Here is a 27,000-nt window from a genome sequence, read left to right on the forward strand (position 1 = left end):
CTGTACAGCCTGTTATTTTAAAGTGCATGCTTGATTTGGCTTTAACAGAAACAGATAGAGGACCCTTGTGGTGGCGTGTAGGCGTCGAGAGGTGGGTGAGTTATACAATTCTCCTCCATTGCAGCCTGTACTTTGTGTCCACTGCAGAACATTCTCCTGTTGTTCCTAAAGATCAGGTATACTTGAACCTTTCCTCTATATTACCCCTGTTCGCAAGCTGTGACTTCAGCGCTTTTACAAGCATTTCAATTACCTTTCTTATACTCTTTAACCCTGTACAGATTTCAACACAGTATAGAAGAGCCAACTAAACTGTTGAAGAAAAGTAGGCCAAATGATATTTCATTAGCCAAAATTGCAAGATATTAAAAAAAAGATGAACTGTATTACAAGAATATAATACAATGGGGTGTATACTACAAACCGGAGAAGAATATATAGACCAGAAGTCTAAGCAAGACAAACTAAAAAAGTTTCAACAATATGAGAAGTCAATGGCTTTGTTCTTATCAACAGGTTCTGCACAGCTACAGTAAGTTCCCACCATGTTAAAGGAAGTCTGTTACCTATTTTTGGGCTATAAACCTAATGTACTATACAATGTGCGATGCTAAGTGGCATCCATGGATATCTTTTTTTTTCTTTTCAGCATGACTCCACTGTTCAGATATTTCTCTTTATGCTTATCCAGTACCATATGCAAAACTAGTGGTTGACCGTCCAATGAGCAGTTCACTGCTGCCTGCAGTCCAGGCCTTTTCCATCATTAAGTCCATCATCACTGCTCTTGCACCGCACTAAGCGAGCAGGCGCAGACACTGCGAGTCCTTCTCGGCCAGGACTGATGTCACGCGCATGTGCCGTCGCCAGTTAGGGGCAAGCGTGGTGATGATGGAACGCATGACATTACCAAGGATGGAAACGGGCATTTTTAAAACACTGGGAATGGAGAGAGTCCATATCAGATGGTCAACCGCTAATTTGCATATGGCACGGGAGAACATAAAGACCGATTTCTGAACAGTGGATTTACTTAACATTGTATAGCACATTCAGTTTGTAGCCCAAAAAATAGGTGACAGACTAAGTCCAAGATTGCCCACTTCTGTATCAGGTTCATTTAGGAGCTTCCGATGTAGATTCTGCTGGTTTAATGTGAAAAATAAAGCAGCACACAGCACTATTTTTTCAAGAAAAACGGTGAACACCATAACAGAAACTCAATGGACCCTATTATAATCGCAGGAGTCTGTCAGGTACTATTCGTGTCCAACATATGTTGGATCCAGCACCGCAGTTTTTTTCCATTGTTCAAGATGCTTCTATGGTCCAAACATAAGACTAAAACAGAGCCATCGATACTCTTTCTTGATGATATTGAAAAGTCTAATCTACTACACTATTTTATACAGCAAAAATAAGTGTGTATTACCGTACACTCGCATATAGTTCAATTTGTTTTTTTTGCATACAGATGAACATATTCCTCAACTGTACGTCACAAATGTTGTGTGAATCATAAAATCGTAGAGTTGGTAGGGACTTCCGGAGTCATCGGGTCCAACCCCCTGCTCAATGCAGGATTCACTAGATCATCCCAGACAGATGTCTGTCCATCCTTTGTTTGCAGACTTCCATTGAAGGAGAATTCACCACCTCCCATAGCAACCTGTTCCACTCATTGATCACCCTCATTGTCAAAGATTTTTTGCAAGCTAAACATTCCCAGATCCTTTAACCGTTCCTCATACGACATGGTTTGCAGTCCGCTCACCATCCTAGTAACTCTTTTCTGAACTTGCTCCAGTTTGTTGATGCCTTTTTAAAATTGGGGTGCCCAGAACTGGATACAGTATTCCAGATGAAGTCTGACCAAGGAAGAGTAGCAGGGAATAATTATGCCATGTGATCTAAAACGCTATGCTTCTCTTACATCCCAGAATTAAATTTGCCTTTTTTTTGCTGCTGCATCGCATCGTTTACTCATGTTCAGTCTGTAATCTATTAGTATACTGAAGTCTTTATCATATGTGCAGCTTAGCTTAATTCCTCCTATTCTGTATGTGCTTTTTTAAATTTTTCCTGTCCAGATGTAAGACTTTGCATTTCTTCCTGTTAAATGTCACTCTGTTAGTCACCACCAACTATTCAAGCTTGTCTAAGTCTTTTTGAAACCTCTCTCTCTCTTCTCTAGTGGTAGCTATCCCTTCTAGCTTGATGTCATTGTCAGATTAGATCAGTTTCCCCTCAGTTCCATCATCTAGATCAGTGTTTCTCAACTCCATCCTCAGGGAACCCCAACAGGTCATGTTTTCAGGATATTCTATAGTAAGAACACCTGAGACAATGTCTGAGGCGCAGACAATAATTACATCACCTGTGCAATACTGAGGAAATCCTGAAAACAGGACCTGTTGGGGGTGCCCGAGAACTGGAGTTTATAAATTATCTAGATCTGTGTTTCTCAACATGTTGAACAACACTGGTCTTGGAACAGAGTCTTATGGTACCCCACTTGAGACATTCTTCCAGTTGGGTGTGCAGCCATTTATATGTAGTCTTTGAGTACAACCACTCAGCCAGTTCTGAATCCATCTAACAGTTGTCTTGTCAATCCCATATTTGGTCATTTTTCCAATAAGTATGGCATGAGATACTTTATTCTCCACTACAACTACACTTATCTTGGGGTAATTTCCACCACAAATTTTCTAACCTAATCTGATGATGATAGGATGCTATAAACACCATTTACCCTAGTTTCCATACATGTGTGCAGGCTGTGTGATTTTACTCTATAATGCAGACCTCATACTTTGCAGATAGATTCATTTCAAACATCTCTTTTTGTACCTACTGCACTTAGGTTTCATGGTAAATTGGGTTTGACCAAAATATTGCAGTAGTTGAAAAGAAGTCCATTTCTGGGTTTCTCCTCCTTGACCACCACAATTGTATGTCAATAAGGACTACTAGTAACTATATAACAGGTTTATAGAACATCTCTGTTTCCCAATTCATTCAATCTTCCCATTATTAAAATAATTTGATTTGCTGTTGGAACGTTGAAATACTTTTTTTAAGCTTAACCTGTTTGCTTAGTGCTTGCAACCATTATATTCTGCCAAACAAGTGTGAAGATAGAGAGCAAAATGTAGCAACTAGCAAGAGCTTTTAATCAAGCAGAATAACTAAGTGAATGGACCTCAGTAAAAGCACTCTAATAATTAGGCACCCACATTAATGTTGGCTACTCAGCTTTGCATAAAATCTGCAGATAAATCCATAACAAATATATTACTCATGCTCAGTTAGCACTAGCGTCATGGTTCACTTCTCTCACATTTCCATTGCCGGTGATGGGCAGTCAGTCTGTTGTGTCTGATGAATTCATTATAAACCAATGAGAAATTTTGGATTCATTACAAGGCAGATTAAAGTGGAACTATCATATCCGTCACGGATTCTTAAAACTTGTGAGCCATAACATCAGTTTGAACACAGCCTCAAAAGAACACAAAAGTGATCCTACCTGCTTGTATGTCTCAAAAACAATGTCCTCTTGGAGAAATTCTGCAGGGACTTCCATTTTAACCAGAAACCGGGCCAAATAAGCTCTCTTCTTTAACTCATTTGTCTTCTGCAGAAGCCAGTATAATAACGGGTGAATAATGGGTTTACTTCCAACAACCAGACCTTGGCGAAATGTGCTCCTATGAATAAATGCAATTAAAGATTAATTAATAAATTCAATTCAAAACCATAAAGCTGATGGCATTTATAGGTTTAAATCAAATCAATGTTATGTTACTAATTGTGACAGTAACTGTACATTACATTAGTACATTAGGATTTCACAACTCTACTTGGACAAAATGAATTGAAAGAAGTTGTCGTTGAACCAAAAACATTTTGCAAATAGCCTGAGAATAGCAGCAGAATTCACTTTTCAATTGAAAGAGTGAAATCTGCTGCGGATCTGTATCAAAAACTAGGTGAATAGTGTGGTTATTGAAGTGATTTGGATTCAGGTTTTGGTGTGGATTTTCACAAGTGGAAAATTCACACCATATCCACTATATGTATGCATACCCTTAGAATGGTGCCAGCTGTGTTACACCACAGTATCTATGTGGCTAGATAGAGAGAGGAAGCTCCCTCTGTCCCTTAATTGGCATGATTTTGGGGTGCAAAATGATTGTCATGACAGCTAAAGGCCTTGAGAAGGCTTCCAGGCCTGCCATGGTAGTGTATCTATGAAACCCTGCCTGTGGCAGTTGGGAGAGTGCAATAGGATGATAGCCAAAGCACAACATATTGCAATACAGAAGTATTGCAGCGTAATGTACAAGCAGTCTACAGATAGCATTTTCAAGTCCCACTAGGGGGCTAAAAAGAGTATTAACCCTTTCCAATCCAATTTTAAATTCAGGGTTTCCTAGGGGGCTTTCTCCTTCTGCCAATTGGCCAGCAATATGCAGTAAGACATCGAAGCTGTACAGGCCTCAATTGGAACGTCGGAAGACGTCCGACGGTGAATTGTAAAGGTTTAAAGAAAACATTTGAAAAGTAATGATTAAAAAAAGAAAGAGCCAGCAATTTTTCTTCTGGCTGAAAAAAAAAATGAATCAGCTTAATTAAAACATACACATTAGGCGGCTTGGTTGCTGAAGTAAATGGCTGTCTCTGGAATCACAAGGACTCTAAAGCGAGTTCTCAACATCAATCCCACATCTGAATGGATCTCACCTGCTGCCCAGCTATCCAGGATGCCACGGGGGGGGTAAAAGCGACTATATGAAGCTGATCAACGGGGAGAAATTGATCAACTTATACTTCTCTCAGTTCCCAGTATGCGACCAATATGGCATGGCTAGAAGCTTAACCCCTTAGTGACCAAGCCTGTTTGCGCCTTAATGACCAAACCAAATTTTAGAAGTCGGACATGTATCACTTTAACATAGAATAACTCTGTAAAGGTTTTGCATATCCAAGTAATTTTGACAGGTTTTTTTGCCACATATTGTACTTCATTTAGGTGGCACAAATAGACTGATAGTATTTGTGTATATTTATTAAAAGTGCCAAAATTGGGAACATTTTGAAAACAATATTTTTTCACATTTTCAACTGCAATATCTCAAATATGTGCAAACATACTGCACAAGTTTTTGATAAGATATATATTTCCATCTGTTTACTTTATCCTGGAAGCACATTTGAACAAGTTTTTAACATTTTGAGGAACACTTTGTTTTCCTACACCAAGCCTTGTGCTTCTGTAACATGCAATGTCATAACCAACAAAATTGCAAATGACTTTATTTACCTAAAATGACGTTTTTGTGCTGACAAATCGCTCTAAAGAATAAAGTCTGTCTTTAGCATCAAGACGGATAACCAGAAGCAGAGGGTGAGGTTTCATGCTGCCCAAAGAAGTCTATGCAGAAGAGAAGGGGGGGGGGGGGAGAGACCTACACAAACAGAGGTGTAAATACAGTGTGTGCAGAGGCTGCAATTACACGTAGGTCCTGGAACCCTGGAAGCCAATAAGGACTCTTCCCCATATGGGACCAATGCTAAAATTATAGTTGGGGACCCTGTTACAGATTCTGTATTGGGTCAGCAGTTTCAAATTACGCTTGTGTACAGACATTCTGCTGGAGCTAATGGTGAATTATTTAGGCTGCCTGTCCACGGGCTTTGTGGTATCCCGCAGTGGATCTCCGCCACTGGGGAGCAGGAGCCAGAGGACGGATCTCTGCTGTGAGACAAATAGGCTGACCGTGAAGAATCACGGCAATTCGCAGCATGCTGTGATTTGCCGCCCGCGAATGGAGAATCGCTATGTTTCTCTGCTTGTGGACAAGGGGGACTGCGCTATGGAAAGTGTGCACTGGGTTCCCCACGGCCGGATTATCGCCACGGGGAACGCAGTACAAAAACGCCCATGGACAGGCAGCCTTGCTGTGCTGCAGCTACTGGAATCACATCTACATTGCTCATTACTGCTCTAGTGTTTTTCCTGAGGCAGCTTTTCCTGTTTGTATGTTACAGAGACCAGAAACTACAGTCTTCTATGTGCATAGTGCATAGAACACGGCATAACAGCAGTTTCCTTCAACCAGCTCAGTGCCAACTAAAAATTAGATATAAAACGTGCAGAGGTGAAAACTATTTGCAGGGTTAAGAAGAAAATTAAAAACATCCTCTTCACCCTACCTATCTGTCCAATTACTCCACTGTGCTGCTCACCCTAGCGGCTTGTGAATTGTTCTTTTGATTTACCATGGACCAAACCAGCTCTTTTTCCTCCAATTCTTTATTGGATGCAATCCATCTGGCCTCCTACACTTTACTTCACAGATGCCGCACATGCAAAAGTCGTCAAAGACCACATTATTGCCAGGTCCAAAGAACACTACCGTAGTTGCCAACATTATAGGATTAAATTATAAAGCCAAGTGAAAAACAGTAGACAGAGAAAAGTAAATCTGCGATTGAGGAAAAAGCAATTATACAATCACATTTTGTAACCAAGTTGGAACACGGCCATTGATAAAAAAAATTCCAAGGACAAAGCTTAAAAACATAAAACATGGCTGTATGGAAGAGTTAAATCACAGTCCACTCAAGGCTCTGTTCACATTTCCTTTGGGTTCTATTTGCACTTAGTTTTTCCTTTTGTCGGAAGCATAAATTATATGGATTCCCCAATGTATACTTCTGATGGAAGGCTGTAACATATGGAACTGTACAGGCAAAAGTTCAGTCACACTATAATAATAAAAAAAAACATATCAGGAAGCAGACGATTTTATACTGTATCCATCTGTACAAGCAAATGCCAAAAGGACACTGTTTTGATGTGCACCGTGTGCATGGGGCCCTATAGATATAGTTGGCACATGCGCTGAAAATTTTTCCTAGGGCATACACCCAACATCTTCAGAAAGCAATATATGAATAGTGCCTTACTTAATAATTAAGCCATGTCCTAGAGATTCTAGAACTGTGAAACCGTAAGGATCAGGATTGCTCTCAAGAAAAGGAAACCTTTACTTTTGAAGTGTGACTAGTAATGATCTCACGGATGTGGGGTTGAGAAAAAATTAAGAGAGATGCTAGCTCTGATCAGTCCAAGAAAAAGCAGTAAATGAGTATACAACAAGAATGGACAAACATCCAAGATACTGGAGATACACGGATTGCCTAGAGAACCATGGAAGAATAGTCTAGCATGAGTCACTGAAAAACTTGCATTTAACATTAGCCAATAGGTTCTCAAGTGCTTCATATACAGAGGAACAGCAGAAGAAAGTGAAGTGATACACAGAGGCAAAAACAATGTTTTATTAGAAACCACTTGAATTGAGAATGGACCAACAGGGTATATTCACACATTCTACTTCTATCACAGTACGAGAGACTGAAAAATTAGAGAGTTAAAGGGAAATGACCGCTATGTGGGAATACACCCTTAAGCACCATTCTGCTGTAATATGGGTGCATCCTTCCTAGCAAACTGAATGGGTCTCTTTAATAAATGGGTAGATATCAGTGATTATACAGAAAAAACCATAAAGACAAGATTTTAGTGCTATACCGATGCATGACAAAACTCCCTGATACAAGAGGGCAGGCATATACACCATGACAGCCAGAATGCTAAATCGAGGAGCCAAAACCACCTGTGAGGACACGGATGAGACCCTCCTGAATAATGAGATGGGTGGCTGCTTAGTGTTTATTCCTGCCTATGCTGTCTGCTTATTGAGTGTATATTTTTTTGCAAAAGGAAGAGGGTCTGTCCCAGACAATGACAAAGGAAAAAGGATTCGGTAATAACTGGTGACACCTCCAAGAGGCTTTCAAACTTCACTAACCTGCAAATTTGAATTGCGGAATCTGTGCAGGACAGGTCAAGCTGCCCATAGGCAGACATGGGGGTCCGCAGCTGAACTAAAGCATGTGGATTTGTTTTGCAGACCTTTTGGTCCAGAAAACAAATTGCAGCATTCTCCATTTTGCTGCAGTTCCCACACGGACGGCTTCCATTGAAGTCAATGGAAGCCATCCCATCTGTGGTCCCTCTGCAATTGAGTTGACAAGTAAGCACTGTCCTCGGCCGCGGGTGGGATTCCGCTGTGGGTTTCCCACAGTGAAAAACCGACCCACACATGGACATGAGGCCTAAAAGAAAAACTGTGTCTGTTGTCTGTAGCAACCAATCACAACGCAACTTTCATTTTACCAGAGTAATTGGAGAAAATGAAATCTGCGACCTGATTGGTTGCTAATGGCAACAAACACAGTTTTAATAAATGCAGCTTATGGTGTCTCAACTTCTTCACTGTCATGAAAAGAGCTGCATGCATGCACAGCCAATTCTCTCACATTACTTATTTTAGCCACAGTACGCTTTGCAGAGATCATTGAAAATATATATCCCCCAGTACAGCATTTTCCTCTATATCATACACTGCCCTCAGATAGGGTAGCATGCAGATGTAGTTGGAAGTAATGAATTTAACGCCTTAAGGACACTGCCTTTTTTTAAATTTGGTTTTTCCTCTTCACTTTCTTTTTTACCATCAACTTAGCTGTCTGACGGCTTGCTTTTTTGCAGGATGAGTTGTAGTTTTCAATGGTACTATTTAAGGTACCATACAATGTACTGAAAACTTAGGAAAAAAATACTAAATTAAGAACTGGAGGGAAATGGAAAAAAGGCGCAATTCCACCATCTTTGGAGGGGGTCTTTTTTTAGTGTATGTGTGCGTACACATTGCAGAAAAAAATGACATGATAACTTTATTCTATGGGTCAGTACAATTACTATGATACCAAATTTATATAGTTTTTTTTTTCCACCATCTTCTGGCAGCCATAACTTTTTTATTTTTTTTTGTTGACATAGTTGCGCTCCTTTTTCTGCAGGATGTCCTGCAGTTTCTATTGGAACCATTTTAGAGCACATATCATTTGTGGTTGCTTTCTATTACATTTTTTCTTGGAGACTGGGTGACCAAAAAAATGCAATTCTGTATTTTTTTTCCCTGACGATGTTCACCATGCAGGGTAACTAATGCGTTAGTTTGATATAATGGATCTTTATGGACACAGCGATACCAAACATGCTTTTGGATTTTGTTTTATTTAGATTTTTTATTAGGAATATGACATTTTTTTTAAAGTTTTATTACCTTTTTTTAATAATCAATAAAACTTTCTTAAATCTTTACATTTTTTTTAGTCCCCATAGGGAACATGAACTTGCAATGGTTTGATCACTCCTGCAGTATGATGTAATATCATAATATTACATCATATCACAATCTGACAGGCATGTTATCAAGCTACATCACAGGCATGGCTTGATAGGCAATCTGCAATGGCAGCTCTGGGAGCTGACCCCTGAAACATCATCAGCCCTTCGCGAAGTAATAGTGGAGGGTTGATGTGTTACCATGGCAACCAGATGCCATGCACTGGTGTACTATAACGTATGATCACTATTGTAAGCAGTAAGGCATTAAAGTACAGAAGCACTGCAATGCATTATCACAGCTGTCATGATTTAAGTCTCTACATGGACATAAAAAAATTACATAAATAATACAAACCCCCAAAATCTAAGAAATACCACGTTTGGTATTGTATTAGTAACAATCAGTACAAAATGGAACACACTAATTATCCTGCACGGCAAAACTCATTTTAAAAATCCCTAAAAAAAAGGGAGGCAAAATGTTTATTTTGTTAATTTTGCCTCATAAAAAACACAATAAAAGTAATTAAATAGCCGCATGTAATCTGAAATAGTACCAATAAAAAGTACAGCTCGTCACGCGAAAACAAGCCCTCATAGAGTTATGGGATTTTGAACGCAATGATGTAAAAACAATTGTAATTTCCCCCCAAAATGGATTTTATTGTCCAAAAGTGGTAAAACCTAAAAATAAAGTTTTGGTATCGTAATTGCACCAGCCGCAGAAAACATGTCATTTAGGGCTCATTCATCTGACCGTATCCATAAAATGCTGTGTTTTCTCTGCATCCCTCCAAGAAAAAAAATTAATAACATTTTTACAATACATTATACTTAACCAAAAATGTTATGAATAAAAACTACATTTAGCTACGCAAAAAGCAAGCCCTCACATGGCCATGTTAACGGAAATATAAAAAATTGATGGCTTTTGAAAAGTGGAGATAAAAATTCCACCAAAATCATTGCGCATTTAGAGCCAAAATAGGCAGTGTCCTTAAGGCCGGCTGCACACGGCCGTGACGGGCTCCGCCGCGGTCACGGCACCCCCCCCCCCCCAGAGACCCCATCTTTACCTGCGGATCCGGTGTCTTCCGTCCCACATGATGCTTTGGCGCACATGCGCCGCAGCGTCATGAGACGCATTGGCCGCGTCATGACACGCCCACAGCGTCATATGACGCGGCTGACGGTGAGCGGGGAAGTGGTTTCATGCTATCTTCCGCTGACGGACGGGCTTCCATTGACTGCAATGGAAGCCGTCCGCGCGTACAACCGCGGCAAATAGAGCATGCCGCGGGTGAGGTCGGGTGATTTCACGGTGCGGAATTCCGCGATGGAATTCCGCACCGTGAGCATTGAGCTATTAGGTTCAATAGAACCTAATAGCTGCGGGCAACGCGGCGGAAATCCGTCCGTGGGAAGGAGCCCTAAGGGGTTAAAGAAAATCTATCCAGTGATATAAACATGGTTTTTAGAGGACAGCACTTTTATTAGTCAAACACCACACTCTCCTGGCTGACACGTGTAACAACACGGATGCTTGATTTTAAGAGTGGAGTTTCTAGATTACTATTTCCTTGGCATAACAACCAAACATAAGCTGCCCTGTTTTAAAGGGGTTTTCCAGGTAGCGTTTTTTTTTCTTTTTGGTAAAACACTGTCCCCCATGCAGTAAAACAAGTAACAATCATATACTTACCTCTCCTCACTGCCCAATGTAGCTTGCAGTGATGCTCGGCCTTGTATTCCTGTGTTTGTGTACAGACTGCAGTCCCGCCTGCTTCACAGGATGTCGCAGGTGCTGCAGCCAATGACAGAGCTCAGCAATGGAGCGCTGAGCTCTGTTATTGGCTGCAGCATCTGTAATGTCCCATAAGCAGGCTGCGGCAGTCTATAAACAAAAACGTCAGAGGGGAGGCCTGGAGCAGTGGTGCGGAACACAGCGGGGAGCCAGGAAAGGTGAGAATATGACAGGTGAGTTATCTTACTGCATGGGGAACAGTGATTTACAATTAAAAAAAAAAAAAACTTCTTAGAAAAACCATCTAAAATTATACTAAGGCTGGTTGCACGCAACTGAGAAACTCGCGCGAGATTTGTGCATTGTGAGCCTAGCAAATCTCTTGCTGATCCTCTAACGCGCCTGAAAAACCGCAGCAGAGGATTGTTACTTCACAGAAGTGATGGGACTTATAGTACCAGTGTTTTTGCTGGCACAATGTGCCAGACAGCTCTGCTACATGGTACATGCACACAAACAGCTCTACTACATGGTACATGCACACAAACAGCTCTACTACATCCCTCACATCACACACACACAGCTTGGCTCCTCCCACAGCAGTGACATCACCACAGGTCCTTTAGCCCCCTGGATCCCTGTGGTGGAGGTAGGTCAATGTGCTCTGTCAGGCCCGCTGAGTTGTGTCTGAGATAGTAACGGCTTAGTTGTATACTCATCTTGTTATTTTTGTCCTCCGCTTCCAAGAGCCCCAACTGTGTTGTTCTTCTGTCGGTCATGCTCTGTGTTTTATATATGTTGTAGGACTTTCGATGGCATCACCAAGGGGTGGAGCAATGACGTTACCAGGGGTGGAGCATAAGAAGTACCTGCACGCACATACATACAGACAAGTGGTCCTTAGTAGTTTGACTGTCTAACAGACAGAGCAAACTTAAGTTTTGACAGTCTTACAATGCACAAGATTTATCACAGTGGCTCTGCTGAATGAAAAATCTGAAAAAATTTTTTAAGACTGTCTAGTCTAACTTTATACCACCTTTTACTTGCCTTTTGGATGCAATTTTGGGTGCACAGCGTTGCAACACCCCATTGTTGGACACAGCGAAAAGAAGTGTCTGAAGTTGTCTAAAACATACAGTAAACGTCACGCAAAATATGTTTGACAGTTTCCTGGCACAATTTGCATTAGAAAACTGTCAAATTTTTAATAAACAAATTCTAGTATGTTTGATTGTAAAGTTACCTTATGCACTTTAGGCCCAATGAGCACGAACCCGAGCAAAAGATCTGCAGTTCAAGCCGCCCATAGGGAACCATGGGCATCCGCACTTGAATTTTGACATGCAGATTTGTTTTCCGGATACTGCACGCAGAAAACAAATCGCAGCATGCTCCATTTATTCTGCAGGCGTTTAACCCATTGATCCATTCATATTTGTGTATATACATTGCATATAATATGCGCTAAAAGAAAAAAAATGCAGCATGTTCTATTCTACCTACGGTAGTATTATGCGTGATAGAGCCCTATTGTGCTCTATGGGTGTAAAAACCGTGGTATATACACAATTACATTGCATATATGAGGTGTTTATATCTACCGCCGCTAAGCAACAGAGCTGAAAATTTAAAATAAAAAAGGAAACCAGGAAGACTGCGAATGAGCGCGAGCATGAGGTATGTTGTATGCTGTCGTGCGCAGTCCAAAATCGCTTCCATATAAAGCGAAATGCTGGCTCACACAACGGTAAAGCGCTGCGTGAATGCGTAAAACAAGCCTGCCCTAACTTTTTTTTACAACTCTGTTCATCAAATGTTAGCCAATTTCAATATTATCCTGTTTAAGTAAACATTCCGAACAAACAGCATGTAAAGGTTGTGAACAGCAGAGCAGCGTGTAGTAAGACACCGCTCAGATAACTGCAGATATCCTTGTTTGATGGGGAGGACCGCAGCAAACAACCTCAGGTATAAATGCCTAGCGCCAAATGACCAGGGTTCCAGGATTTCAGATAACTCCTCAAGAATAAATACACCTTTTTTGCCTCTGATCTTTATCTCAAGACAAACCTGGAACAAAATTGGTATTGTGTGCACTGTAAGAGAATACTACAAGTGTATTAACGGACAGAGAATGATCACATTTCTTTCATAGTTCCGTTACAGGAATATAACTTTTCTTAAAGATGTTGCATTATGACATAGCAGGGGCGTAACCAAAGGCTCAGGGGGCCGGGTGCAAATGTTCAGCTCGGACCCACCTAACCCCCCTTACCGCACTTGATGACTGCTGGCTGTGGTTTGCTCGGAGCTTTCTGCAGCATCACTGGATCTCTTAGGAGGCCACTCATGCGACACTAGCAATTAGGGAAGTCTGAAAAGATTAGGGACCTGAGTTCCAAACCTCATGTATCACCCTCTTTACTCAACCAATAAAAAAATAGGTAGATATGGGGGTATATTAATCTAGAATCTCACAGGAACCATATCTACAAGGCAACTTTTAAAACAGTGGCCTAAGTTAGATCCATGGGTTTAGCTCTAGGAGAGCTCAAAAATACAGTAGTCATTATATAACCATCAGACACCAGCTCTACACAGTGATAGTAATTACACAGGATGACCGTTGGGACCATAAGCACATGACAGCTGTCCCAATGACTATTGTTCTTCTATACAGCAGCGATAGTCGTTCAGTGAATGGAGGCAGAGCATGCCGGAGATCTCTTCTGGCTGCCCACATCTATTCACTGTGAACAGGCAGTCATTCAAAGATGAACCACTGCACTGCCTGTTTACACTAAGAGCGAGTTGCTCACTAGTTATTTAGTTACAGTGAAGCAAAACGACTAGCAACTACTGAGAAATTTCTTGCTCAATGCCTTGTTGGGTCCTGTGGTTATACAAGAAAACCATCAGTGAAAATAACTAAGTCTAGTGATTTTTTTTGGAGCCGATCGTTATCCCATGTAAAACAGCCCTTACCTCCAGCGATCCCAGGTGACATCTCTCTGATTGGTGACATCCGTTGCTGTTTATTATTATTTTCCAGATCAGTATCCAACTCAGGGATCTTACCCACTTGCGTTTTTTTAATGCTGCGATATCGTTGCGTTTTTTTAAAGTCAATGGGGCTTTCTAATGTTAAAAACGCATCACAAGTTGGTCCTTGCAATTTTTGTGTGATGCGTTTTTAACATTAGAAAGTTCCATTGAGAATTGCGTTTAAAAAACGCAGCGATATCACAGCATTAAAAAAAAAACCCAAGTGTGTGGGAGCCCTCAAAGTTATCCCTCAAAACACAAAACAACCAGGCTACTATCATCTGCACCTGAACCAATAACTAAACCATACAGCCTGCAGTCATCTGCACCTGTACCTGTACCTAAACCATACAGCCTGCAGTCATCTGCACCTATATCCGTGAGAGAATTAGATTCCGGACGTAAAGTTTGGACGTTAATTCTTTTGCGCTTAGAATTGAATAATCGAGTTGGGAATCCATTAACTTTTCCTATTTATGACATAATCAATGCCCGTGCCAAATTTTAAATTTCTATGACATCGAGAAGTGAGAGAATTAGATGCCGTATGTAAAATTTTGACGCCAATTGTTTTGCGCTTAGAATTGAATAATCGAGTTGGGACCCATTAACTTTTCCTATTTATGACAATCAATGCCTGTGCCAAATTTCATGTTTCTATGCCATCGGGAAGTGAGAGAATTAGATTACGTACTTAAAATTTGGACGCTAGTTCTTTTGCGCTAAAATTGAATAATCGAGTTGGGACCCATTAACCTTTCCTATTTATGACATAATCAATGCTCGTGCCAACGTTCATGTTTCTATGTCATTGGGAAGTGAGAGTATTAGATTACGTACGTAAAATTTGGACGCTAGTCCTTTTGCGCTAGAATTGAATAATCGAGTTGGGACCCATTAACTTTTCCTATTTATGACATAATCAATGCTCGTGCCAACGTTCATGTTTCTATGACATCGGGAAGTGAGAGAATTAGATGCCGTACGTAAAATTTGGACGCTAATTGTTTTGCATTTAGAATTGAATAATCGAGTTGGGACCCATTAACTTTTCCTATTTATGAGATAATCAATGCCCGTACCAAATTTCAGGTTTCTATGACATCGGGAAGTGAGAGTATTAGATTACTTACGTAAAATTTGGACGCTAGTTCTTTTGCGCTAGAATTGAATAATCGAGTTGGGGCCCATTAACTTTTCCTATTTATGACATAATCAATGCTCGTGCCAAATTTCATGTTTCTATGACATCGGGAAGTGAGAGAATTAGATTACGTACGTAAAATTTCAATGCTAATTCTTTTGCGCTAGAATTGAATAATCGAGTTAGGACCTTAATTTTTCCTATTTTGGACACAATCTATGCTTGTGCCAAATTTCATGTTTCTATGACATCGAGAAGTTGGAGAATTAGTGGCGAGTCAGTGAGTGAGTGCTTTCATCTTTATATATATATATAGAAGATGCCTATGTTATATTAGCATGCTCAATATAACTTACACTAGCTATGTATATATAATTGCATACAGAAGATACCTAGGTTACACAAGCATGTTCCATATCGCCTGCCACATACCGCAACTCCACGCTGTTATCTTCACTGATGGACGTTATCACATCTTCCAGTTCCAGGCATCACCATATCAACTCCCCCACCAGCTTGCCCTGCGCTGACAACACTCTGCTATGGAAGGAGTTCAGCACTTAGCAGTAGCAGTGAGATAGCTTGGAGTTGCGTTGCAGAGGGCCACACGTTGGGGGGGCTTTCATCCAGGTGCTGCGCTACAATGCAGAAGGGGGCCTTTGAGCCCCCCTAGCTTAGGGGCCAAGATGCAACTGCGACCCCTATAGATATGCAACTGTGACCTAGTATAACAAAAGAAGGACAACTACACATATGAAATGACATAATTATCACTAAGTCTATCCTTGCACCGCTGACCTAGGTGTGGGAATACTATACACATGCACGCTGTCAGCTCCAGGACTATTGGCTCCCTTCATGGAAATTAGCTACAATTACCTCATTACACAAACCACACAATGGCAAATATTTCAGGCATAAACAAAGAGGCAATGTGTAATGTTTTATTTTCACTCTGTGGTTTGAACAAAAAAAATGTCCTTCTCAAACATAGATTCTAAATAAATCATCATTAATTTTAGAGAAAGCCTATCCTGACAAGAATAAGGGAATGAAATCCATTTTGTAATGCTTAACCCCCTCAAGACCAGAGACTTTTTGTTTTTTCATCCCCACCTTAGCTGTATGAGGGCTTGTTATTGATGGGACAAGTTGTCTTTCTTAATGGTATCATTTAACCCCTTAAGCGCATGGCCAATTTTGGCCTTAAGGACCAAGTCTTATTTTTTAAATCGGATATCTGTCACTTTATGTGGTAATAACTTTTGAATGCTTTTACTTATTGACACGATTCGGAGACTGTTCTTTCGTGACATATGGTAGTTTAGGTTAGTGGTAAATTTTCATCAATAAGGCCTAATGCACACAGCCGTGACGGGCTCCGCAAGTGGAATACCACAGCGGAGTCCGTCACGGCGCCCCCCAAAGACACCATACTTACCTCTGGATCCGCTGCGTGAAGTCCCGCATGACACGCCGGCAACGTCACATGACACAGCCGGCGGTGTGCAGGGCACATATTCACGCTATACTTCCGCTGTGCTACAGCGGAAGTATAGCGTAACGGGCGGCTTCCATTGACTACAATGGAAGCAGTCTGCGCGCATGCCCGTGGCAAATAGGACATGCCGCGGGTAACTTCACGCTGCTGAATTCTGCGGTGGAATTACGCAGCGTGTACATTGAGCTAAATAGTGGGCATTATCAAGAAAAAAAGGACCTTAATTTACTGAAAATTTTGAAAAAATGCATAATTTTCACATTCTCCTTGTAAGGCTACCTTCACACGGGCGAGTGCGATATCGAGCCTAGAAACTTGGCCCGATATCGCACTCGACAATGTGAGTTTTACCTGCAGATGCAAGGCGATTTTTAGGGAAAATTACGATCCTCTAGCAAGACTTTCACACGGGAAACCTCGCATTGCACTTGTATGCACATCGATGTATTTACTTGAGGTCCCATTGAAATCAATGGCGATATGTTCCCAGGAACGCAAAAAAAATAGAACATGCCACGACTTTTTTCCACGCAGCATCGCTGTGAAGGAAAACATCGCTCATGTTTATGACTCCATTCAAAAGAATGGAGTTCATATTCCGACATATTTTGTGCATCTCGCAACGCATAAAACTCACGCAAGATTCTCGCCCGTGTGAAACTAGCCTAAGTGCTCATTCACATGGGCGTTTCGTCACCACGTATTACACACAAATATTTGCCGTGCGTTACAGGTGGTGAATGGAGGCAATAGACTTTCATTCTTCCATGCACACCTGCGTGTGTCTACTGTATATCGATACGCAGGAGAAATAAACCACAAATGTTCTATTTCACTGCGTACCATACGCAGCCCTAGTATGGGTTGTGTATGAGCAGCATTTCCATACAAATCCCCGCTGTGTTCAGGAAAAGAAAAAAATAAATAAATCACACTGCACATATCCATGATTGTGTCACTCACAGCCACGCGCAGTTCCATAAACAGCCCATAGGCGGTCTCTGCTGGCTCTTTGCCGGCAGAGCATACGGGCTGTAATGTGTACAACGTTGTACGCATACGCCCATGTGAACGAGCCCTTAATCAGATAGTCAAACACCACAAAATAGTTAATAATTAACATTTATCATAGGCCTACTTTTATATTCCAATAATTTTTTAAGCACAGTTTTTTTTTTGTTTTTAGCAAATTTCAAGTTGTTTTTTTTTCTAAGGACTAATTCAGTTCTTACTGGTTTTAAAGATCCTATTTATTAGAAAACCCCCATGAATCACAGCCCAGTTTATAGCAACTTGCCAACCCCTGATAGGGAACTGCCAAAATAGTTCTGCTTCCCATTTTAGGAAATGCCTGGTATAATCTTTATTTGTATGGCACCAACTTATTCCACAGTGCTTTCAAAGCACAGGGGAATACAAACAGTACAACAATTACATGTGGTATTCAGGTACTTGGAAACAAACGGGATGGGAGAGACACAGGAGGTACAGGGGCAGGAGATGTGCACTATAGGCAAAGTGGAAGTGTGGGGAGCCGTAGGGAGGGGCAGGAGGCATGTTGTGTGGGGTGGGGATTAGGTTAGGAGGTTTGGTATGCTTCTTTGAAGAGGTACGTTTTTAAGGTGCGTCTGAAACTCCGTGCGTCAGGGATTGTCCGGATGTTTTAGGGTAGAGCGTTCCAGAGGATTGGTGCTGCTCTGGAGAAGTCCTGTAGGCGAGCATGGGAGGTTCATATTAGAAGGATGTTTAGTCTGAGTGAGTTAGCGGATCGGAGTGTGCGGGCTGGGTGGTGTACGGACAGGAGGGAGGCGATGTACGATGGCGCAGTACCATGGAGAGCTTGGTGGGTAAGGGTGATGAGTTTAAAATGAGTTCCGTAATGGGTGGGCAGCAACTGGCATAGTGCAGAGGCGTCTGAGAAGTAGCTGGATAGGAATATAAATCTAGCTGCCACATTTACTATGGATTGGAGAGTCTGGTGCAGGGAAGGCCGATTAGCAGCGAGTTGCAGTAGTCAAGCCAGGAGTGAATGAGGGCGATAACAAGTGTCTTTACCATCTCCGTGGTGAGAAACGGACGGATTTTAGCAATATTCCTGAGGTGCAGGTAGCATGTTCGGGCCAGAGATTGGATGTGTGGCGTAAGGGAGAGGTCAGAGTCCAAAGTGACTTCAAGACAATGGGCATGCTGTATGGAGGTTATGATGGTGCCAGATACTGATATAGAGATGTTGGGAGGAAGTTGGCTGGTAGAAGGAGGAAAAATGAGAAGGTCAGTTTTTGAGAGGTTTAATCAGAGAAACAGGGAGGGCATGGTATTAGAGACAGTGGACAGACAGTGATATTTTGGAAGAATGGTGCTGAAATGTCATGGGAAGAGGTGTATAGCTGGGTGTCATCAGTGTAGAGATTATATTGGAAGCCAAATCTGCGGATGGTTTGTTCAGTTGGAGCTGTGTAGACAGAGAAGAGGAGAAAGCCGAGGATCAAGCCCTGGAGTACCCCAACAGCGAGGAGAAGTGAAGAGGAGGTAGAGCCAGCAAAGGAGATGCTGAATGGGAGGTTGGAGGAAAACCAGGTAAGAGCAGTGTCCTTTAGGCCGATGGAGCAAAGTATAGTGAGAAGGAGGTCATCGGTGTCAAACACAGTAGAGAAGTCAGGGAGGATTAAGCCTGACCAAGGGTCTCCCGAACCCGTATTACAGATGCATAAATGCAGCCGGAATATGCTCGTTTGTCACTGGCCTAAGACTCTAGCAATGTCCTTGGCTGCTAGTTTTGCCCTGATGGGCCACCTCAGAGACCCAGCGATACAGTGGGAAATTCTGAGCAGACCACAGCCAGCAGCCTTGAAGAACAGTGGGATGAGGGCAGGGGCGAACTGAACTTTTGCACTAGGCTCATAAGTCTTTAGTTATGCCCTTTATTCTATTTATTTACGATCAATGACAGAAATATTTTTAGAGAAAGAATTATAAGCTAATTATATCTGTCATGACTTCTCTTAGTACAGAAGCCATGATGGAGCATTTACCCGAACACTCATTTACCGATTGGCCCATCTATATATACTCCCAATCAGCCAACAAATTAGTAAATGCTCATTTATTAGCAGAGTATAAATTTCCCTGCCAGCCTAAAAATGATTGCTAGTTGGCAGCACATGTCCCCCTTTAAACAAAGAGATGTGCTGTCAACTAAAGGCATGAATGACGGTAGTAATAATCATTCATCCCAATACCACTGATCCTCTGTCAATGTGAACGGCAGTAACAAGCGCCAATCGGCATGCACATTGGTACTCAATATAACAAGCCAATTTTTGCCCCTTGTGAAAAAAAACTTTCTATTTACAACAGATTTAAAACGTACCTGAATTTTCAACATGTTTTGTAAAATACACCAGCTTCTCCTTACCCGCTCATTTGCACCCCGTTTCATGTCTGTAAGTTAATATTTTCAAATTATCTTCCCCTTTTTTCTATTGCACTATTGTTTGCAATCAACTTTCAGGGAGGGAGCATGTAGCAAGCCTAGCATTCTGCCAGTAGTTTACTGTCCTGCACTTTCTTGCTCTAACTTCCCATGTTGCATTGCACTGTCTTTGGTCTAACAAACAAGGGGGCAATATCTTAATGCCCGCCCCTCTGATGTCCCAGGACAATCAGACATTTAGTGACATTCTGGCCTAATGGTTAGTAAACACACTATGATATGTGCGCACACACACGCGCGCACACACACACACGCACACACACGCACGCACGCACACGCGCACACGCACGCACGTGCACGCACACACACGCACCCACACGCACGCACCCACACGCACGCGCACGCACGCGCACACACACACAGTAACAACAGGAGAGGCAGAGATTAGGGAGATCACTATCACAGTGTCTGCAGGTCTGTCAGTCTGCAGCCTCTGAGTGCATGGGAATTGCCTGTGAAGATAGACGCTCCCCTGTTGCTCTGGGAATGTTCATGTCTCCTTGTTACTAAGGAAGCTCTTTACCTAATGACAGAGAGTGGATTGCAAAGAACCTAGAAGGGAGACCCCCTAGTAGCAGCTACGTCTAACATGATTTACAGTGGTAAAGCAAAAAAAATAATACAAGTATATTACAAAATGATGAGACTAACACATGTTAGTAGATGAGCACAAGTTGTCCAAAAAGTTAGTGCCCCTTTAAGGTATACCATTGACATATACAATGGCTGTTTTTTTTATTTAAAGTGAACCTGTCACATCCCCACTGCTCCATAAACTCAGTTGTGGTGCCGTTAAGGGGACGTAACAGGGAGTCAGGTGCTGTATTTTTATATTCAAAACAATCCCACGAAGCGATGCTGTCACACAGTGAAGATAGTGCGACGCATCAAAAATCTGACACCTTTCAGGTTCTCATGCAGGTGCTCTCCCATAGACTTGTATGTGACAGGTTCTTTTTATTCCCTTGAAAGGGTTATCCCAAGTAATTTTTTTTTCTAATCTGAAGGCAATGGTTAAAAAATATTGGTACTTACATATCTCCGGAGTTTCCTGGAGGTTTATATTTCAGGATACCTAGAATACTCAACATCCTCTTAGCCGTCTGATCTGGCATTTCCTCACGAATGTCAATAGAATGCTGCAAAGGCAATTATAAAAAAAAATATTAAAAACATTATAGAGTAGACAAATAGAAGCCACACAAAAAGCAGGTTTTCTTCCACTTTAACACCATACCACCACAGCCAGTTTGGGCTTTTATGACTGTGATTTCTTACATTTTTTTCATCCCCACCGGAAGGATATTACAGGATATAAATTTTAGGTGACCAGCGGGTTGTTGATCCGGGTCTTACAGCAGGCTGAACTAGATGGACATTGTCTTTATTCGGCCTAACATACTATGTTACTATGTTACCTTTCCGATAGCAAAGAAAAAAACTGCAAATTTGTTTTCTATATTATTTACCCTTCAGTATAAATGGCACAATAAAGGGGTTGCCAAAGTTTAAGAAACCTGTTAACGGGTCCCCTATGCATTAGAATAAAAAAAAACAAAAAAAAAAACAGCAGTTACTCACCGCTCCCCTGTTCATTCACCTCCGCTGGCTCCGGTCTCTGCTGTCTGTTTACAGGCACCTGTGATGTCCCGTAAACCTTCTGCAACACCAATGACTGCGCTCAACCATAATCACTGATCGCCATCATTAGCAGCGGCAGCTTGTTAGTAGACGGGCTCAGCCTGTAAGTGTCATTACATGGAGATCAGAGCCAGCGGCGGAGAACTAACAAGGGACTGGGGAGCGGTGAGTAACTGCAATTTTTTTATTTTAATGCATAAGCCCATTGACAGTGGTTTCCTTAGCTTGGACAACCCCTTTAACTTCATCACAGGTCGATAGGATGATGGAGAAAGCAGATTTATACGTTTTTACTGCTGCCTTACTACTTTTGCACAATAAAAACACTTAAAAAACAATTTGCCTTTGTGTTGCCATATTCTGGAAGCCGTAACATTTTTCTCCACTGACAGAGCTGAGGGTTTGTTTTCTGCAAGACGAGCTGTAGCAATTCTTGTTGCAGAAAGAGCAAGCTTTTGTTCTGGATTTCCCCATTGACTTCAATAGGGAAACAATAATGCTCAATCAAATACTATTGTTGCACCTCCTGCTGTCCACAACCCGCAGATCCACAGGGCAATACACAACGGAGGATAATTGTGTCAAATTTAAAAATATGATATATGTTATTCACACACATCCACTGTAAAGTTACCTTACCAACCTACTGCTGCTCGTGTCCTTAGGCTTCCCTGGTACCACGGCCAGGCTATGTTTACTAGTATCTAACGATGCAGCATGCTACAGTGGTCACATGTGCCAACACATGGAGCCAGAACAAACACAGAGCAATCAGGGAAGCCTCAGCGCAGGAGCGGCAGAAGATTGGTATGGTTGGTACATCAATCCAATTGTGCAACATGTTTCAGGGAGACAATATTCCCCTCTCCACTTGGAATAGGGGCCTTCTGCAGGGTCTGGACCCCCTCCAGAGTAAATTATACCATACAGCACATCAGTTGCATTATTGGTGTTGTACAGTATATTGTTCCCTGAGCAGTGGCTACAGTATTTTTTCTTGTTTTCCAAGCCCTCACTATTGTCAACCTTCTCTAGTCTGTAGAAATTTGCAAAACAAAAACTATCAAAAAGTGGAAAAAGTTCCCATTAGAAGAAATGTACCTCAATTCCTATTTTAGAGAATAAAAATGGAGGGCAGAATGGATAAAAGGGGTATTTCCATCTTAAACATTTATGGCATATCCACCCCCATCACCTATCAGGAGAAAGGAAGTTAGTACAGATAATATCTGATTTTTATTTAAGCTCCCCCGAAATGTAATACAAGTTACCTTTGAGTCAATTTCTGCAAAAACATCATTCAGGACTTGTAACAACTGCATGGGCTCCAGAGAATCAAATGTTATTAGGTTCAGGTTCTTCTTAAATGGTTCCTTGTTCAATTTTTCCACAATGAATTTAAGTTGGTCGCTCATTTTAAGAGTGAGAATGAAATCTGTAAAAATAAAGGGATTTTTCTCCTATACTGGGACACAAAAAATATATCAATTACAGGGGTTCAGTGCTCATCTCAATCACATTACATGCTAATACTCTGTGATGGGGTCAGATCAATGATTGTGGCGACTGCTAGACATAAAACTTGTATATACTATGACCTACTCTAAAGCCAGTTGCAATGTCCATTAAGGTCCTTACCAGAGCTGTAAACGGTCCCTACCTTCCACAAGGGCCTCAACTGACTATAGTCATAAACATTAGATCAGCTAACCCAGCCAATGACAATGGGATCAGCTAACCCAGCCAATGACAATGGGATCAGCTAACCCAGCCAATGACAATGGGATCAGCTAACCCAACCAATGACAATGGGATCAGCTAACCCAACCAATGACAATGGGATCAGCTAACCCAACCAATGACAATGGGATCAGCTAACCCAACCAATGGCAATGGGATCAGCTAACCCAACCAATGGCAATGGGATCTAATGAGTATGAGGGCAGCAGACTCTTGCTAGTGTCTGGTCTGTATATCTTTTTGTCAGGTCTGGGATGTTCATTCAGTGGAGTCTGACCCTGGGATCTGTATTTAAGGGGGCTGCAATCTAATTTTTAATGTAGTTTTCCCCCAGACTGCATCCCACAAGGAACCTTTGGAAGAATGAGGTCACACGTAGCGCCAAAGTGCGGCTGCAAGGTGGACTGAAAAGTGGTTTTACCAGAAACTGGCCCAGTGATATAAGTGCTGCTACTAAAGACACCATTCTGTGGATACTACTGCTGCTTACCTGCAAAACCACCTGGCTGTTAGCGGTCACTCACTGCACAGCATTAGGCTGGCTGCTCATGAACGGGTCGGGGGAACCCGTAGCGGATTCTGAACCTGCGCCCAGGTGGCATCTCTTTTTTCTGCACTGTGGATGGTCGCGGCGAGCCGCCGTCAGACATTTGCAGTACAGATTTTTATTTTTTTTTAAACTCCTGCTTTTCCTGCATCATCGGGATCCTCACCTATTATGAGAGCAGGGGGTCCACTTCCCGACGGACACATTTTCAATATACTTAAAGGGGTTGTCTCGAGGCAGGAAGGAATTTTTTTTTTTGCCCAGTCCCCCTAATTAAGCATACATTACTAAGCCCCCCTGTAAATGACTTTTCTAGCTGGTTTGTACTTACAGTTCCAGCGTTTCAGCAACTTATAAAAATTTTCCCAAGATGGCCGCCGGCTTTTTTCCCGTCGCTTGCTGTAGCCCGACGTGCGCGCTCCCGAGACGCTACCAGCTGTGTCTCCCTGACAACCAGACGCCCCGCAGCTGCCGACAGGACCCCGGGATTGAACACGGCCGACCAGTCACCCACCGCCAGGCAGCAGGTAACCGGCGCAGCCCCCCCTAGCACAGCGACAGCCCCCCCCATCGCAGCGGCAGCCCCCCCCCATCGCAGCGGCAGCCCCCCCCATCAAGCGACAGCGCCCCCATCACAGCGGCAGCCCCCCCCATCAAGCGACAGCGCCCCCATCACAGCGGCAGCCCCCCCCATCAAGCGACAGCGCCCCCATCACAGCGGCAGCCCCCCCCATCAAGCGACAGCGCCCCCATCACAGCGACAGCCCCCCCGGCCCATCACTTACCTGGGCGGCAGGACGGCGGGACAGCTGGGCGGCTTCTCGGGACAGCTGGGCGGCTCTGCACCTTCCTCTAACAGAGGATGGTACAGAATGGCCGCTCCAGCGCGCTCCCGAGCAGTGACAGCTCGTCTGCGCATGCGCAGAAGAGCTGTAGCGGGGAGCACACTGAAGCGGCTCGTGCTGAAAGGAGAAGAACGGACTGCGCAAGCGCGTCTAAAAAAGCAAGCTGCCAGCGAATTTAGACGGAGCCATGGAGACGGGGACGCTAGCAACGGAGCAGGTAAGTGAATAACTTCTGTATGGCTCATATTTAATGCACGATGTATATTACAAAGTGCATTAACATGGCCATACAGAAGTGTATAGACCCACTTGTTGCCGCGAGACAACCCCTTTAAATGGGTATTCCAGTTACGCAAAGTTGTTGGCGAATGAATGATGATCAAACGTTATTAACGTTTGCAATGTGGTTCCGCTTTGGATTTTGTGTCTGCAGCTCTATAAACCATCACCTTCTCCTGGTACATCAGAAGTGTTTATTCCACGTTGCCGTGGATACGTCCTGCAGACATTCTAGTACTAAAGGGCGTCTTGCTTAGTAGGAACAACCAGGAGCGGCTTTATTTCTCTTCAGCTCTGGGGACGGGATTGCTGACCAATAGCAGCTGTGCATAAATATGGAGCAAACACCTGTCATATCTGGAATTTTTGAAGATTCGCTTGACACCGGAACACCCCTTCATGTAGACAAGTAGCCACACAAAAACGCAGCTAATCTGCCAATGACGGGAATGGGTGGAGGGGCTAATGTCTGCATGCACTGTAGCTGCACGGTGGGCCCCGGGATCGGTGTTATTGGTGGGCCTTACGCACGCCAGTCCAACAATGCGGTCACACAAACGTATGCCACTTGCGTTCAGGACTTCTCACACTAGCAGGTTCTGCAAGCGTAATACATGGTAATAAACTTTACATTATTGTCAATGGCGCCTCTCACACGCAGCGGGCAAAGAAGAACGCGGCATGCACTATCTTGTTTACATCTGTGGAAAACATGCGTGTGAGAGAACCCCTACACTTTGCTACATCTGTATGTGTAAAAGAAGACTCATGGCAGGTCACATGCTAGTTATACTCCAGCACAAGCGCCTCAGCCTCACAGATCGGCTCCATCATGGGCTTGTATGTATTTACTGCTACTTGGATGGTTCTCTACAGCACATGTTACTTCCACACATGCATGTGTCTGCTGGGTCATACAGGTGATTATCCCATTAATGTATGGAACACAGGCTATAAGCAGTAATGTAACGGCGCGGACGCAATTACCTGCACAGACCCGCCGCTCCGCTGACGATAGAAGTAGCTAGTGTAGTTGCCTAGGTAACGCTTCCCGGGCGTGACGTCACATCCTGGAACGACCGGAAGTCCACAAGACCAAGCGGACGCGTGTCACCGGCGCATTGGTGCGCATCTACCTCCTCTGCCCCGTCTGCTTGTCTCATGCTGCCCCCTTGCGGCGATGCGATGATATACAGTGTTCTCTGCTATCCGTTTAGTTACATTTTCCAAGAACTGTTGTAGTGGAGGACATAGATAATGCGGTGTTCTCACAGGCGGCTTTGTTGTCCCACCTGCACATTTCTGGATTTATCTTTCAGCATGCAATCAAAAACGTGTTAATGATCCTGGAAGCTGTGACATTTCAGGCGCGGACGCTGACTACATGATGGGGTCTTCAACAAGTATTGGGAATAGTTTAACGTCACCGGAGCAGAAATGTAAAATAAAATCTACAAAATTCCGCCTCCAATTCATTGAGTACGAGTGGTTTCACATCTGCGTTGGAACCCTCAGACGGAGGTTTTGTCGCAGATTCAGCACAAAATACCGGGGGAAAAAACGCATGTAGCGCTTTTTCTACCGGTTAAAAGCTGGGCAGCTGAGCGGAAAGTGGACAGACCCCATTATGGCCAATGAAGTCTGTTCGGCGCTGTTCGGTTCCGACCTAGGAAGGAGCTGTTCGCCCAGGGGATTCTCCTTTCCTGCTCCCCAAACGGAGCAGAAAACCGAACCCCCCGCTGCAGAT

The 27,000-nt window shown here is 42.9% G+C and overlaps 1 protein-coding gene across 2 annotated transcripts in view; it reads right to left on the reverse strand.

Moving 5' to 3' along the window:
* Positions 1-26,278, reverse strand: part of IFT81 (intraflagellar transport 81) — a 135,207-nt gene extending 108,929 nt beyond the window's left edge. The window contains exons 1-4 of one of the 2 annotated variants that reach the window (XM_066603266.1): positions 26,241-26,278; positions 23,114-23,307; positions 21,237-21,340; positions 3,533-3,713 (exon numbers count right to left, since the gene is read on the reverse strand). In XM_066603266.1, the coding sequence (XP_066459363.1) occupies positions 3,533-3,713; positions 21,237-21,340; positions 23,114-23,257 (429 nt within the window). In that variant the 5' untranslated portion in view covers positions 23,258-23,307; positions 26,241-26,278. Of the gene's footprint in view, positions 1-3,532; positions 3,714-5,329; positions 5,349-21,236; positions 21,341-23,113; positions 23,308-26,240 lie in introns of those variants that run through there. The other variant, XM_066603267.1, reaches the window with a different exon arrangement.
* Positions 26,279-27,000: the final 722 nt, after the last annotated feature.

Source organism: Eleutherodactylus coqui, chromosome 5, assembly GCF_035609145.1.
Source record: "Eleutherodactylus coqui strain aEleCoq1 chromosome 5, aEleCoq1.hap1, whole genome shotgun sequence".
NCBI lineage: Eukaryota > Metazoa > Chordata > Amphibia > Anura > Eleutherodactylidae > Eleutherodactylus > Eleutherodactylus coqui.